At 38.2% G+C, this 16,734-nt stretch overlaps 1 protein-coding gene and 1 pseudogene across 3 annotated transcripts in view; both read right to left on the bottom strand.

Moving 5' to 3' along the window:
* Positions 1–517: 517 nt before the first annotated feature.
* LOC149217998 (PHD finger protein ING1-like) overlaps positions 518–16,734 on the bottom strand; it is a 280,739-nt gene continuing 264,522 nt past the window's right edge. For 2 of the 3 annotated variants that reach the window (XM_089383718.1, XM_089383719.1), the window contains exons 6-7: positions 1,078–1,201; positions 518–943 (exon numbers count right to left, since the gene is read on the bottom strand). In XM_089383718.1, the coding sequence (XP_089239844.1) occupies positions 833–943; positions 1,078–1,201 (235 nt within the window). In that variant the 3' untranslated portion in view covers positions 518–832. The remainder of the gene's footprint in view (positions 944–1,077; positions 1,202–16,734) is intronic. The other variant, XM_089383720.1, reaches the window with a different exon arrangement.
* On the bottom strand, positions 8,400–15,670 carry LOC149218000 (serine/threonine protein phosphatase 2A 57 kDa regulatory subunit B' beta isoform pseudogene; annotated as a pseudogene).

Raw genomic sequence — 16,734 nt, 5'->3', positions numbered from 1 at the left:
GTGAATTTTGATCAGATGAAATCTGATTTAAGGATTTAAGGGTGGCATAAATTAAAATCTACTACGAGGAAATTAATATCTGTATATTGTTTTCAGTTCACTGATAATTTAAGAATTGTTAAATTGAGAAGGTTGAAAGGCTGCATGTGATAACCTTCGGTCAAACAAGAAGAGTAAGACATTCCAATTTGACATATCAAAACATAATCTATCATGGCCAATTATGTAAATACACACTCGGCTAAATTGTCCTAACTGGTAATGAGCTAATAAAATAAAACAAGAATAGATATTGGCACATGGCTCGAGAAGCTTTCAGTATCTCATTATAAATTAAAATAATAGTAAATAACAGATGGATGCAGGTTGCAATATTTAAAAAAAAACATACTTATGGGTGCAAATCCTGAGCACCAAATGTCTGCAATGTGGACAAAAACAGATGAATGATAAATCTGAGTACCTAGTAGGCATTGGCAGATGTCTTGAGAAGCTTTCCATATCTCGTTATGCATAATAGTAAATAACAAGAGGATGCATGCTGCAATTTTTATTTATAAAATCATACTCATAGGTGCAAAGCCTGAGCACCAAATGACTGCAATGTTGGCCAAAATGGATGATCAAATCTGATTTAATAATGTTTCTTAGTCATTGATACTAAACAAATATTTTTTGTGACACTACTTCAAACTGTCCCCAATTTACTTGACGGCTGTAAGCCATGACACTATTTTGTACAATAAGAAAAACATTTACATGTTTCTTCGATGTAAGCGTAATTTCAGACTAGTGCTCAAAATACTAGGTACAAAATTGAATCGTTATGTGGTTACTTTCCTTTCCGACGTCTGTCATTCCCAACACAATTAGAGCAGTACCATTTACCTTTGGGCCGTTCCTTGATCCCAACACAACCATAGTGGAACCATTCGATTTTGCACTGCATAAACAAGAATAATTACAACCAGATTTTTTCCTCCAAATAATATTTCAGAAAATAACAACCTGCCTTTGAACAAAACCGTAAAAGGTACACTGATCACAATTTTTTACATAAAGTCTCAAGATACATACGTCTGGATTATCACATGCAATCATCTCGCCATAAGATACTTGGTTACAGAAACAATAAGTAGGTTCATTTGGATCAACTGGCAAATCAAGATCCATACTAAGTGGCTCTGCCACTATTTGTGATCTGTAAAAAGGCACAGTATAAATTCTGAGATGTAGATTTCTTATGTACAAAATATTTCAATTGCAATGTGAAACATGTGACTTGTATACTGTACATACATAAATAAAAATCCAAATCTCAAAACACTTGTGCACAATGTAAGCAAATAATTTCTATTCAACAGAGCATATATTATGTAGTCTAGCAACAAAAACTTGTTATGACAAGTACAAGTGTGCATAGTTAATATGAGCATAAAACAACACTATAAATGCTCATAAGAGAATAGTGAGCAAGTATGAAAATATTGAGAAGAGAGGAGATCGCAGTAATGACACATGTATCCTGTTCATATTATTATTGTATTTATAGAAGTACAAAAATGAGGGACAGTGATCAAGTCTGACCAAGTCTCCATTTAAAAAATGAAATTCAAAATATGCCAGTGGTGATTGCCAATGGGTTTATGATGGGAGGAAAAGGAAGACATGATGAAAAAGATGAAGGTAGTCATATGTCCGGTATAAAAGTACAAGTTTGTTATAGATTTCCCCTAGGTCAAAAGGTTCAGGTTCGAGTTTGGGTTCATGAACAATCAAGTTCAATTCAAATTCAAATTTTTGGGTAAGGTTCAAATGAGGTTCGGCATTAGGTTTTGTTACCCACCACCTGTGGGTAGTGTATATAGGAGAAAATTTTTCTCCTAGATGGTCCTCAACCAATAGCCAACAGCCACCGGATAGCTCAATGTGCCATTTTCTCTGCCACCTGAACCAGCCATGTGGTCCCTCGCCCATTTGTTATAAATGTATGTTTGAAGATGTGCCTCCTGACCCAAAAGATATGACTTTTCATTGGTTTAATTGAGTAATTTTGTTTACTTTTCATGGATACTTTGTGGCATGGATTGGTGGGTGGATTTGGCAGAAAGAGTCGGCTAGGTATGTGCTCTTGTCTCCTCTGCCCGATTTGGTGTTTAGCCTTGTATCCTAGTCCCATGGGATCTCCTTTATTGGCCACTAACTTTAGGTGTAACGACCCATCTCTAAATACACATATTTTATGCTTCAAAATATATATATATAAATAAAAAAAAGGGATATTAATAAAATGGAATAAAGATTAAGTATTAGTATTAATAATTAATTGATCTAAAGTTCTAAAAAGTTTATATTAAAAATAAACATAAATAAAGTTATATTAAAAACAAAAAGAAATAAAATAAAAATATACATGAATTTCAAAAGGTTAAAAGACACACATGATAAAGTACATATCAAGGTTATTAAGTCATAACAAAAGATACGTATATGGATAATAGGGGTGTAATAAAATTATAAATATCCAGAACACTTTATGAGGGTAAACCATTAGAGAACCTGAAGGCTTCATGCGAACACTGGTAATGGAAAGATGACTCACGCCTTGAGGTAGCTGTCACCGTGGGAGCAAGCGGTGGAGTCGCGCTGGTGTACAGGGCGGCCACCGCTAAACCCAGCTATAAAACTGCGGGTAAAGGGCTGAGAGCGGGACGGGGGGGGGGAAAAAGAAGAGAGCAGGAGAAAACCAGAAGCAGAAATTCAGCAGGAGAAAACCAGGAGGAAGATAATTAACCATTGGAAGAGCTTTAAGCCGTCTGAGGTTCTGGGCACGGAGGGACAGAGAGCTTCTGTTGAGAAGCTTTCTGGATTGAGCAGCTAGGCTTGCTCAGTCTGGTTGGGTGGTATTGGTCTCCCGGAGATTGGATCAAAATAGCCACGACATCATCAGCAGAATCACCAGTTCAGTAGCAGAATCAGCAGCAGTTAAGGTAAGTACAAACTTAAATTCTTTACGCTTTCTGTATTTCAGATTCTGGTTATTGCGCTTGGTCATTACATTAAGGTTGGCACTACATGGGAAATCCCGATTTTGGTTGCGTGGTCCCGCTTCCTGACATCATATACATCACCCCCTTCCACTCATTATGACCCCATTCTTCGTCCTTCCCATCTGGGTCCACATGTGTCCATTGGGTCCACATAGGGTTAGCCTCTTTGTTTTAAAACTCCGACTCCGACTCGGCCGAGGATCGACTCCGACTCCGACTCCGAAACGGTAATGACTCGGCCGGCTCGATTTCAATGACTCGGTCGTTGTAAAAAATACATTAAATATTTATTTTTTTTATAAAAAAACATAATTTTAAAGATTTTAAACATAATTTTAAAGAAAACCATTTATAAAAGGACTTTAAAGTTAAAATGAGTATTATTTTTCAAAGGATTTTCCCAATTATACCTTCACTTTATTTACATGATGCAGGGCATGCCTAAGGATTATTATAATGGGTAAACTATAGTAGAATGATTTTAACATGCTTTCTTCCTTTTCTTGTGAACAATTGACAAGTTAAATTTTACTTTTTGTCATAGTTTCCCATTTACACATCCAACCACCAAACGTACTTCATAAAAATAGAAAATTTGGGCCGGTTTGACATCTATCTAATTTTATTATAGTTACTTCAATCTGGCAGCAATTCATTCAAGTCAATGTGTTAGCATCTTCCCTCTCTCGAGTACTAAACATTACTGGAAAAATTCAGTGTCCTGCCTCATTGGCCCTCGTTCACCTGTGATTTCTTTCCATGTGATATCTGATTCCTATCTATGTGATGTCCGATTCCTATCTATGTGATATCTGCAGCTATCATGCTATGACAGCATATCCATTGATGGGATTCACTCTACATTAATACTCTCCTAACACAGTTGGCATAGGAATTGCAACTTGTTAAATTGTACCTCAGATAGTCTTCTACAGCCCAGACACATATGTGGCAGTCCAGCACACACTTATGAAAAGATGTCGATACTTCAGTTACAGACTTACAGTAATTCGAGCTGTGCACTGCAACGATGCACTTCCTCTCTTGTTGACTGAGCACTATAATGCATTATATACGTAGGATTGATTACTGTTCTATTTCCACAAATTGTCCTCAACTGTTTGCATGGTATCCTCAGAAGTTTACATGTATTAGTTCAGTTTTATTCTAGCAGCTTTCTAATTTTGACTTCAGAGTTCAGTCTAAGTTGAGTTAGGTAAGATGTATGCAGTCCAATTGAGAGGACAGATCTCTAGGAGAATGCATGGTTGCAAGCATCAGATCATCTACAGTAGAGATGCACTTACCTGGTTTATAACTTTATCTATGCCCTCAGGACTGACTCGGTGGAGGAAACGGCCGAGTTGGCCGAGTCATGGCTGACTCGGCCAAACGAACCGTTTCCTCCACCGAGTCAGTCCTGAGGGCATCGAATCGGACCAACTTGGCCGTTTCCGTTTCGGAACTGCCGTTTCTTAAAACACTGGTTAGCCTCCTCTTCCCCTTGCCCACCCCTTGGGTTGGGCCTAGAACGATGCCTTAGAGGTTGATGCAGCTAAAAAGAAATGAAAAGGCATAATTTGGCCACTCTCAATAGGAAATGTACCACAAAATGCAAAAGATGGCGAGGACATACAAATTTAACACGTGGGCAAAAGCCAAAACATGAGCTCTACCCCTTATCCATGCCATCACCCTGGTTCCTATGGGCCCTAAATGAGCCCCCTCCATCATTAAGGAATCCATGATTGTCCTAACCCTTAGTGGGCGATGAACTACCTCAACTGAAGGGGGTATCCACTACTATTTATTACGCATCATGCTCTCATCCCCTAGAGCCCCAAGCAGTTATGAAGAAAAATCAATATAAGGCAAATGGCATATGAAGAAGGGTGGAAAAACAAAGACCGAGGTAACTCATGTACCATGATTTGCTCCCTCCTACACTCACATACCCAGGTGTGGGCTTCCATCATTATCGTTACCTTTTGTCCCATCACATGTGGTCTAGATCATTCCCTTGACCCCCACTATTCCATCATTATATCACTTGTCACCTTCCACTTGATGGATCTACCATGGACATGTTGTTGAAAAGTGTAACTAGGTTCGGTCTTCATAATGACATGTAATTGTGATTTTATGTAATTGATGAAAAGAAGAAAATAAAATTATTTTTGTAGTACTTGATTCATGCATTTCATGATCAAGGAATTTTATTTTAGTTAAGGTTCCCATTGTGAACCTTTAGGTTTTGTCATCTAGTCATAAAAGTCAAATTTGTTAGACACACATGGAATGTGAAGAGACATGAATGATAAAACAATGAATTGTTTTTACTATTAACATAGACGTATATTTATAATACATTATTGTGATTGTTGGATTCATCTGCTAATGTCTCTTGGACTCCCTTTAACTATCAACTTCCACACCTTCACCCTTAGCAGATTAGGTGTCCAACATTCCCTCCTTAATCTGAAGGGGTATGTATGAGACCAAGAAGAGAGATGTAATACAAAATGTGCAAAAATGCATGGCAGCACTAGGTTGAATGTGCTCTCTGAGATGTTGGCAGTGTTGCGGGGGAGCGCTCCCCCCCCCCTCGATCCCGCTCCCAATCCGCGCTCCGCACGGGAGCGACTCGGGAGCGGGTCGGGAGCACGCTCCCGAAATAGCTCCTGAAAAGGGAGCGATTTCAGGAGCGCGCTCCCTAAAAAAAATTTCGCTCCTTGCCTTTTCGGGAGCGTTTTGCCTTTTTTGCAATTTTTTTTTTGTAGTAATGTTCGAAATGCAATTTTATTTGAAAGAAACAAATAATTTTTGAGTGGGGCAGCTTAATGATCAAGTCTAGGCCCTAGTATTGATATGCTATTCATGGTAATGTTAAATTCTTAAAGTAAAAGTGACATTTTCCTTGATCTTCATTTTCATCATTTTACTTAAATTTTTAACATTACCATGAAATGACTCAAGATGTTTGAGAGTGGTTTCGGCCTCATTGGATTTCATATGAAGAAGGTAGAATTTTAGATTTCATTCAAAATCCAGCAGACTTATCAGTTTTTCAGGATTTCAGGATTGGGGGATTGCAATGTTTCCATTGAATTTTGTCATGTATTAGGGTATGGAACTCGTATTTAATCAAGAGCACCAATCCCTCTATGTACCTTGATGTTAGTGACATTGGTTGTCGAACTCCTCTATCATGACCCTCCTAAAAATGTACGCATCACTCAAACAAAATCTTGACTTGACATGCTATGCTTTTTCTATCTTATGTTAATGCTTAGAGGGTGATATTAATGACAAAGATCCCTATACAGATACAGAGGTAATGACAAAGATACCTCTGGATATTAATGCTTAGAGGGTGATATTAATGACAAAGATCTTGATTTTCCAACAAGACTAAAAAATTAGACATTTCTCGTGGTGGCAAGAGGCCCAAGCATAAGAAATAGATAATAGATTTACTTCTCTTTTTTAGTTTCTAGTAGCTTTTATAACTATTGACTCTTTCATATTTATTATGATATTTTTTTAAACAATATATGACAATTTAAGTTTGAAGTTGGCAATTATAACTCATTAGTAATGAATTATGCATATGATGTTTCATGAAAGTTGAAAGTTGTTTCATTTCATTTCATTTTATAACATTTCATTTCATGTTAGATATTATTTGTTGTAATGGTTACACTTAGCTTACAAGTACAACTTTGGTGATCAATGATGATAAATGTTATATATTGAATTTAGAAAGCTTGAAACTTTAAGATTGATGAATCATGAGACTCAATATGTTGTATGTTACTATGTTACTAACTTGTGGACGTGGTTGATGAAGATTATAACTTCTAGATGATTGTTGTTATATGGTTCAATCTATGTTTTTTTTGCTTTTTATATCTAATTCATTATTCTACATGTTTTTGTTGACATATATCTATCAAAATATAAAAAATATAAAAAATATATATATTATATAAAAAACGCTCTGGGATTCGCTCCCAAATCGAGAGCTTCTAAAAATGTCGCTCCCGCTCCCGCTCCCGTTTTTGCTCTTGCTCCCTACTTTCGCTCCCGCTCCCAAGTAACATTGGATGTTAGTATACGGTAGTGGTTTAAGGATGACCATCAACACTGGAACACTTAGTGTAGTTCCTGGAACTCTTCCAAATCTTGAAATAAGTTGAGGTCTTCTACTAGAGGAAGTGCTCCCTAATGCTTTGAAGAGGGAGACCTTCAACCTGGAAAAGGGAGGTCTACAACCTACGGTGGTTTAAGGAAGGTCACTAGCGAAAGGAACGCTTAGTGCGATTCCCAAAACTCTTCCAAAACTGGCAAGAAAATGAAGTCTTTTGCTAGAGGAATTGTCAACAATTCTTTGAAGTGGGAGAACCTCAACCTGAAGAGGGAGGTCTCAACCTTGCATAGATGCTTTAAGGCTGACCACCAACCAAAGGCATGCTCAAGGGCATCTCTATCTCTAGCTACAACTCTGAATCTGGTATGGCAGGTTGTGGCTCAGGCTCGCTTGATGTGGCTTTAAAGCTTGTATATGACCATCACTTCCCCTCCTGTCAAATACAAGGTGAGAAGATGGAGAAAACTCAACTGCAAGACTATTCAATACTCTAGAACAAGTTATGACATATGATTGAAATATCTTCTTGGTTGTTGAAGCCCATTGTCAAGAAGCGATCCATCCAAGATGAATCTTTGTTCTTGTAGGAGGCTTGTTTTTGAAGCATTTGTTTGAAGAATGAGTGATTCTATGACAGTGCTCACATGGATGAAGATCAAAACAATGATCTTTCATATTGCCAACTCGGTCACAATGTTGGCATTTGACAATATGTCGTGGCTATCGTGGAAGAGGACCAGAATCTGGAACAGTTGAAGGTGAACTGTTATGAAGAAATCAAACACTATGGAACTGGATGGGCTTTGAGTAATCTGGAATATGAAAAGACACATCCTTGTCATATCCAAGACCAGTTTTGTGCTTGTTATGGAGAATCTCTTCCCAAGGTCTGATGATGGACTTGTGAAGTGTACGTTGAATTTCTGCTTCTCCATTCAAATCTACTCTTGCACTGGACTAAGTGATCTAAACAATTTCAACATTATTGGCTAGTTGTTGATGGGAGTTTGTCTCAATGTTCTGAACATAAACATGTTCGGAATTATGTCTTTTATGTTGTAACTCATCTCGCTGGAATTGAGATTCAAGTTGCAAAAACTCGATCATTTCCTGTGCATTTTGTAGACATGTTTGAATGTCGATAAGAGAGACTTTGCTAATTTTTACCATCCCATCAATAGTGGAATGAATTAGGGTATTCAGCAACTCCAATGCATCACCAATTTTAGCCATTTTCCAAACAACTCAAGCTGAACAAAAGCAACCTGGAAATGTGAGCTATTGAGACATCGACCAATCTGCCGAAATAGAGGGACCATACAACGCTGAAATTTTGCAGCTTGTGTAGATTCTAAAACCTCCTCTAGCTCCCCCAGAAACAATACCTCCTTTTGACAGTTTGTAACAGGCCAGTACTTCAATAAACCCCTCATAACAGTATCTGCCAATTTGTAGTCTTTTTCAACAAACTGTGTGATGCAATAGGAGAGTTGTTGATGATAAAGAGCAACACACTTAGGCTTGTGTAGAGGAATAAGAGATTTACTACAAACAAACAATTTATGCTCCTATTTTTAACAGCTCACCAATGCCACTATGCCTTTATGTCTCCATGACAAAACGATAGAATATATTATTGATTGCTTTCCGTATGAAGGGACGGTGCACCATGAACTTCCCATAAATGCAGTGCAATATCATTTTCAAATACTCTCTCTCCCGATGATCCTCAGAATCAAACAATTAAAGCAATGTCAAGACAAAGGAGTGATCAATATATCTCTTCGCAATTTTGGGATCTGTTTCTATAGATACTATGTATTGCAGTAGAAGTTCATACACTATTTGCAAATGTGGCCAGGCGGGTTCCATACAGAGTTCCTCTTCTTCCGAGTCAAAGATCTAAGAGAGAAACTACGATATATGCAAAGATAACTCTTCGCCACATAGGGATCTTGGATGGGTTCCCTGGCTTTGAAGGAATAATAACTTGGATCTCTAAGACGACATTATGTCCTGCATAAGCAAAAGATAACGCAGTGAATGGGCAATGCAACTGAGAGCAACTTTCACCTTGATGTTCGACAGTGGTGTAAGTGGAGGCTTAATTGACAAGGATACGGGGCAAATAGATCCTCCGACCCCTGACAGGGCATTCAGAAATCCAGAAATATCAGCGCATCATTCGTGGAGGAGAACGTTCCTGCCATCAAAAGATCATCAAGAGGCGACAACGTAACTGTTATGACAGCGGACAGTGGACAACATAACTATTGTGACATCGGAACTGTGAGTATTATGGAAGGCATTATAAATATAACATGGCAGAGTTATATTATAGCGCAGGTGTGATGCCGCAAGAGAGAGCCACAAGGTATGAGGAGGCGATATGGGAGGTGATATAACCAATGTTCAACGTCAACTACAACTGTCGGGCCATACAACAGTAACCGGGAGGTATATATATGCAGCGACAGCATAGGTATATATATGCAGTGATGGTGTAGGTATATATATGCAGCAATGGTGTTCAATGTAATCAGGATTCAATAGGTAATATAACGGTGAAAGCGGGTTGGTTTCAGTGTAAGCGGCAGTATGGCATACCATTCAACGGAATTGTGGTATAAAAAACTGAATTGGCAGCGATGAGGAGGATACCACTGTGAGGTGGTATATGGACAACGTGTTATATGGAAGGCGGACATCGTTGAACACCATTCAATGTTCAACATAACGTGGTGAGAATATACCATTCAATGTATGGGAGTATACTAGCAACGATGGAGAGGAGTATTCAACATAACTGCAGCTTGGAGGTGATATGACAACGTTATGACAACATTATATATTATGACAAAACTGCATAACCTGATAGGAGGCGAAATTGATGTATGCAGGTTCGAGACGTAACAACGATGCCACGATGTAATAAATACCACCACACTTCCGATGTGCAGGATATCATTCAACACCAGGAGGCAACGGAGGCAACGGGAGTGTGGAGGAGATATAACCAGTGGACAGCGTAACACCGTATGGGGGAGTATTATATATATCATGGGCCAAGGTATATGTGAGCAGTGAGATAGAACAGAGTGTCAAATGCTACAACGAGCTGGCATGGCAACGTAAGGAGATCACAATGGTATACGTAGCAGTGTGATGGCCACCACCAATACATTCGCCATACATTGATTTCAATATATAAACCAATCTTCAAACAAAGTATAACACAATGCACAATCTAAAAAGAAGAGTTGACATACCATTCACCACAGTCATAGCGCCTTCTCACTGCGCCACAGCACTCCCAGGCAACAAACCCTACGTAGGGGCAGAAAATGGCAGAATACAGGAGTTACAAGTCTAAAATGAGGCATGTGCTCTGATACCATGTTAGATACACATGAAATGTGAAGAGACATGTGAAGAGGCATGAATGATAAAACAGTGAATTGCTTTTACTATTAACATAGATGTACATTTATAATACATTCTTGTGACTATTGGATTCATCTTCCAACATCTCTTGGACTCCCTTTGACTGTCCAACTTCCACACCTTAACCCTTAGCAGAATAGGTGTCCAACAAAACTGAGTCAATGTCATGTATGAAGGACCCTTCTTGGGCATGTTACATTTTTGCATGTGTCATTAAATGTATAAGAAGGCCCTCCAAGACCAAGCAAAGTCACCTCCTAGAAGTCGACTTCAAGATGGAATGAATGATCTCCTCCCAAAGACATGTCGACTCACCCTCACTCAAGTCAGCCTAATTTGACTAGGAAACAACTGTAAATAGCATGGCTCGGCCTCATTTCAGAGTAAGAGAATTTTGGTCATCATCAAGTCTAAAACAAGAAGTGCAAAAAGGTCAAGATAGTCCTATAGCCAGCGAAGTAAAGAAAAGGAAGAGCAAAGTCTTTAGGAGTGTTTTTGGGTTTGTTTTGGGTCACACGTGTGAAGAAGAGAGAGGTCATTTGCTGCAGAAGAAGCCAAGAGGAATTGCAGTCCTCTTAGGTAGCCAAATTGGAAGAGAGAAGTCAAAAGGAAGTCGAGACAAGCTAGAAGGAGACCCTATCCTAAGCGAAGGTATCAAGGACATTTTTCTAGAAGGAGAAACTAGGGTTTCTAAATTAGGGTCAAAGATTGCAGACCTAATTCAAGGAGGCTGAAATATAGCGAAGGTCTAAATCAGAAGGAAGCCGAAGTTGAAGAGAAGCCGAGAAGGAGGAAAGAGCAGAAGGTTGACTATCGTTGACTAAGGATCTCATCAAGGAAGCTTGGTGTCTTGGTCTTGGAGTGGCAAATAGTTCAAGGGTCTTGGTCTTGTTATTCGTCAATTGGAGTCTCTATAAGAAGAAGAATTTATTCGGGTTTTCCTTTCAAGTGAGAGAGGTTTTGGCCATGGATGATAGCATGTATTATGTGTCTCTTGTCTCTTTATGGTTTATGCTATTACAAAATCAAAAAGGCAGAAAGATTTACTTATTCTTGATAATTACTTGTGATGTTTCTTGTTATTACGATTCTTTATATCTTCTTTCTTTTAGTTCATCATGCAATTACCAAAGCAGCAGCACATAAAACAATAGACACCAGATGTAGGCACTATGCCTGGCAAAACCCCCCTCGAGGGGTAAAACAAGTCAAGAAATTCTTCCTTTCAATAGTATTCTTTGAGACTCTTCACCCTAGACCATGATCAGACCTTCCCTCCACACAAAGTCAACCTCCTAGAATTTCGACCCTTTCCAGCAACTTCGACTAGGCAGCAACTTCCGGCAACATTGAAACTTGGAAGACTTCGATCTCCCAATCCAAGGCATGAAACAGAGGGAGAGAGGCACCAAAATTTCGATTTTTCCTTTCTTCTTAGACTTCCCCAAACTCGCACTCACTTCAACTTCCCAACAACAAACTTTGCACTTTTCCCCAGCTAAAAGAGATATCAAACTTCTTGTGAGAGTGTGTTCCAAATGAATTCGATGTGCTTGTATTTATAGGCTCCATGTGAGGTAGAATTAGTCTCCTTAGACCAATTTGATCTTCTTCTAGGCCGACTTCGTGTGGAGGATACATAAATCATATTTGACTCGATACTTAATCTTTTTACATGATTCAAAAGCCCAAGAAGGGTCTCTTTAAAAGTACAATGACTCTATTGACTCAGAATAAATTCTAGAAGTCCTCAATGGGGACTTTGACCTAAAACAAGGTGACCCAAGCATAAAACCCATGCTTTAATAAGTCACAATAATAATAATTAAATTCTTTTCTTTATTCTTTTGACAAGTACATTACATGATGACTCAAATACATTAAATGAAGACCGAACCTAGATACATTTTCCAACACTACCTCTTAACTAGGGAGGTATTCATCATATACAAGTACAATGGAAGATCTCAAACTATGTGAACCATGAAGAACTTTAGGCACCGCAATACCATGGACTAGATTCCTGACCAGGGAAATCTATCCATTGGTCTCTCAACAATTTAGGCACTGCAATGCCACAAACTAGATTCCTAACCAAGGAAATCTATCTAGGTGGGACTAAGATGGACTCAAGCTTCCAGCTTCTCTAGGTACCATTAGGCTTACTTGCTAACCATCAACCCAGAAATCTAGGTCCATGTCAGAGCTCAATGACCAACGCCACCTTTCCGCCTTCAAGACCTAGACATCAACACAAAGTGTCGGCCATATGTCTTCCCAGGCAATGCTTCACTCATAAAGCGTCAACATCCCTTAATCCAACAGATCAAGGACCACAAATCTCTCTCGATCAAATTGATCGGTAACCAACATGCTATCAAAAATTTTCGAGAGATTTACCTGTACAAACACAACCCCAATCAATAATATACTTTCACATGTACATAATCAAATACAAACCTTTGGGGTCATTCTAGATGTTGCTCCTCAACTCAATAGGACTATCAACTGAATCTTTGACAAAAGATTCATCAATTATATAATTTCCTTTCCTACTTCTCATGCAGCAACATATCCTTTGAAATTCACTAATCAAAACCAAGCTATGCCCTCGCTCTCAACCAGGAAGCATCTCTTCATCCAAACTCCTTCTTAATCTTAGGGAGATCTTCTTCTTTTCGTCATCAGAGAATCTTTTGCGGCTTCCAACCATTTCATCAGAGTTATTATTATCCTCATCATGCTTGTCACATCGAGCATCTTCACCAAGTTGAAGATTGTGTACCTGCACAACTTAGATAGAAAGTACAACCAAATCTATAGAATCATGGAGTCGGCCATATCAGAATCGCGGAAGCATTTCAACTCTATACATATCAGATACCCAGACTTTTGAACGAGAGACACAAACTCTTCAACATCTTGCTAGGGACTTTGTCATAAACCCTAGACTACTTCATAACAACTTTCATTCCATCTAGGGTTTCAATGTTTCTTCCAAAGGTATGACATACCTTAATTCAACATATAGCAAACCCTAGAAGCAATTCAAACAAATATAGATTTACAAAGAATCTAAAATTCATATGTTAGACTTCTCACTAGGGTTTCATACAAATCCTAGATTTCATACAAAAGAGAATCAAAACCAATCACAGCTTAGTCATTAACATAACCTGCCACCACTAGGGTTAGTTGCAAACCCTAGATTTCCGATCAACCATCAATCCCAACCAAAACTCGAATTTCAACAATCTTACACAAATCTCAAATTATCATATTGTCATCATACATCAAAGTTTTTTACTTCTACTAAGGTTCAACTCCAAAACCCTAGAATTCCATTTTCACAATCTCAACAATCATTAAATAGATATTAGATTGTTATATCACACATACTAGAGAATTTAACTACTACTAGGATTTAGCTGCAAACACTAGATTTTGAAATATCATCCTAGAATCTCAGACAAAGACTTCCATTAAATCCTCAAACTTATGACCAACAATAACTAGGTCAAAACACATATCTAGGAATTCATAATCATTAAGCATATCATATGTCTCACAACATTAATACATATAACCCAGACCAAGCTAGGGATTCGACCAAAAGGACATACCTAGGGTTTCATCATCATGCAAAGGCGTTTCATATCATGTGTTAGTCAAACCCAACTTCACAATGATCAAGAAGAGTTAGACACACAACAATCTTAATTATACTAGGGTTTGATCACACATACCAAGGAAATCATTTTTAAGACATTATAAGGGTCTTGCTTACATATTCCACCAAACCCTAATGAGTTAGGGTTCAACATACAAACATAGCAAACCTAAAAATTACCAAAACTTCAAGGGTTCAGGAATTTGGACCTTATCATTCAACCCTAAGTTACGTTTTCCTGATCATACCAAAATCCTAAACATGTCATCATCAATAAAACTTCAAATAGCATTTCATAATATCCCTAAGCAATTTAGGGTTTCAGACATTCACATTAGCATACCCTTAGATTAGGGTTTTCCAGAACCTATCTAGGGTTCTACAAAATCAATTAAGAATATGAGTGGGGTGGGTAGACTTATCAAGTGATGAATCACCTAGAACAGGAATCATTATATTCAATACAATTAGACATAACAATGTTAGTAATACACTGTCAAATGAAAAACCTTTAATATAAAGAAATCAATGTATTATTGTTTAAGGCATACCTTTGTTTCTTGACCAACCTTTCCTTGGGTAGCTCTCTTCGAACTCCTCAAGGATATAGCAGATGTTTTCCTAATCAAGACAACAGAAGGAGAATGGCGATTAGTATTAATATAATCAAAACTTAAACAAGTACATGAAACCAAAAAATTGAAAGGAGATGAGATACGTATCATTGGGAGTTGTTGGGGGCTCCCTCCAAAGCTTGAGGGATCCCTACAAACTTATAAAAGCAATAAAAGTGTCTTTTCCAAAAAATGTTAAAAACCTATAAATTCTAAAACATCAAAATAAAATAGGATATCTAACGCTACAAGCAAAGGACTTAGTAGTGTAAGTCCCTAATGTCAGATTCTTCGGGCTTGGCTTTCTCTGGGTCTCCTTCTTCAATAATGTTAGCATGATCTCTTTCTCTCTTCTTATTTCTTGGATTGTCGAGATAGTCGCTCTTGTAGTGACCTTTCTTATGGCATTGATAGCATTCTATCTTGGACATGTCAACTTTCTTCCTTGGTCCTTTCGATTTCTTTCCTTTATGCTGAGCAATGTAGGCATTTGATACTCCTTCAGGATTGACTAATGAGATCCTTAATTCTTCTTGACTGCAAGCAGTCCATAGTTCTTCAAAAGTGGGAGCTCTTTCCAATAGTTAAGACCTACAGCAAATGCACCCCAAGTGGGTGGCAATTCTAATAGAGCAGTGATCATGAGTTCTTTGTCTGAAATGATTTCATCAATGGCAAAAGGATCATCCCTAATTCTTGCTATCTTCACAAAGAAAGAGGTCACTATGTCTTCTTTAGTCATCTTTGTGGTCCTTAGCATATTCTTCAAACTAGCTACTTGACCAATGTTCTTAATAGTAAATAACTTTGACAAGGCTTCATACATTTCCTAAGCATGATCAATGTTGGCTATGAATGGGACAAGGTTTTCCTTTATTCCTTCTACCATTAGAGTTGTGGCCACCAATTCTAGTTCCCTGAATTTCACTTTGTCAACATCACTAGAATCCTCTGTAGACTTCTTTACTTTTCCTTTGACCAGGTCTAGTACCTTGTTCTTTTCAAGGATGAGATCAATCCTCTTCTTCCAGGACAGACCTATAGTTTGAGGCCACTTCAAGTTTGTTCTCTCCCTTGATTGAGATAGACATCTTCCATGAATATAGTAGACTTCTCCCCTGAGATAATCCATTTGAATGGTTCCTTAATCAAGTCCTTGAGACTGCCTTTTTCTTCCTTATTCACGAAAGCTCTAATACCATGTTAGAAAATCATAAAGGCAGAAACATTTACTTATTCTTGATAATTACTTGTGATGTTTCTTGTTATTATGATTCTTTATATCTTCTTTCTTTTAGTTCATCAAGCAATTATGAAAGCAACAACACATAAAACAATAAACATCAGATGTAGGCACTATGCTAGGGAAAAAACCCTTCGAGGGAAAAACCCAGTCAAGAAATTCTTCCTTTCAATAGTATTCTTTGAGACTCTTCACCCTAGACCAAGACCAAACCTTCCCTACACACCAAGTCAGCCTCTCATAATTTCGACCCCTTTCTAGCAACTTCAACTAGGCAGCAACTTCCGAAAACAGTGAAACTTGGAAGACTTGATCTCCCAATCCAGGGCACGAAACAAAGAGAGAGAGGCACCAAAATTTCGAATTTTCCTCTCTACTTCCCCAAACTCGCACCCACTTCAGCTTCCTGGCAACAGACTTTGCATTTTTTCCCAGCGACAAGAGATATCAAACTTCTTGTGAAAGTGTGTTCCAAATGAATTCGATGTCCTTGTATTTATAGGCTCCATGTGAGGTTGAATTAGTCTCCTTAGGCCGATTTGATCTTCTTCTAGGCCGACTTG

This window comes from Pinus tabuliformis, chromosome Q, assembly GCF_031772625.1.
Source record: "Pinus tabuliformis cultivar Carrire ecotype Pingquan chromosome Q, CPIR1, whole genome shotgun sequence".
In the NCBI taxonomy this organism is placed as follows: domain Eukaryota; kingdom Viridiplantae; phylum Streptophyta; class Pinopsida; order Pinales; family Pinaceae; genus Pinus; species Pinus tabuliformis.
Note: the sequence above shows the minus strand (reverse complement) of the source record. Positions and strands in the feature narration are given on the sequence as shown.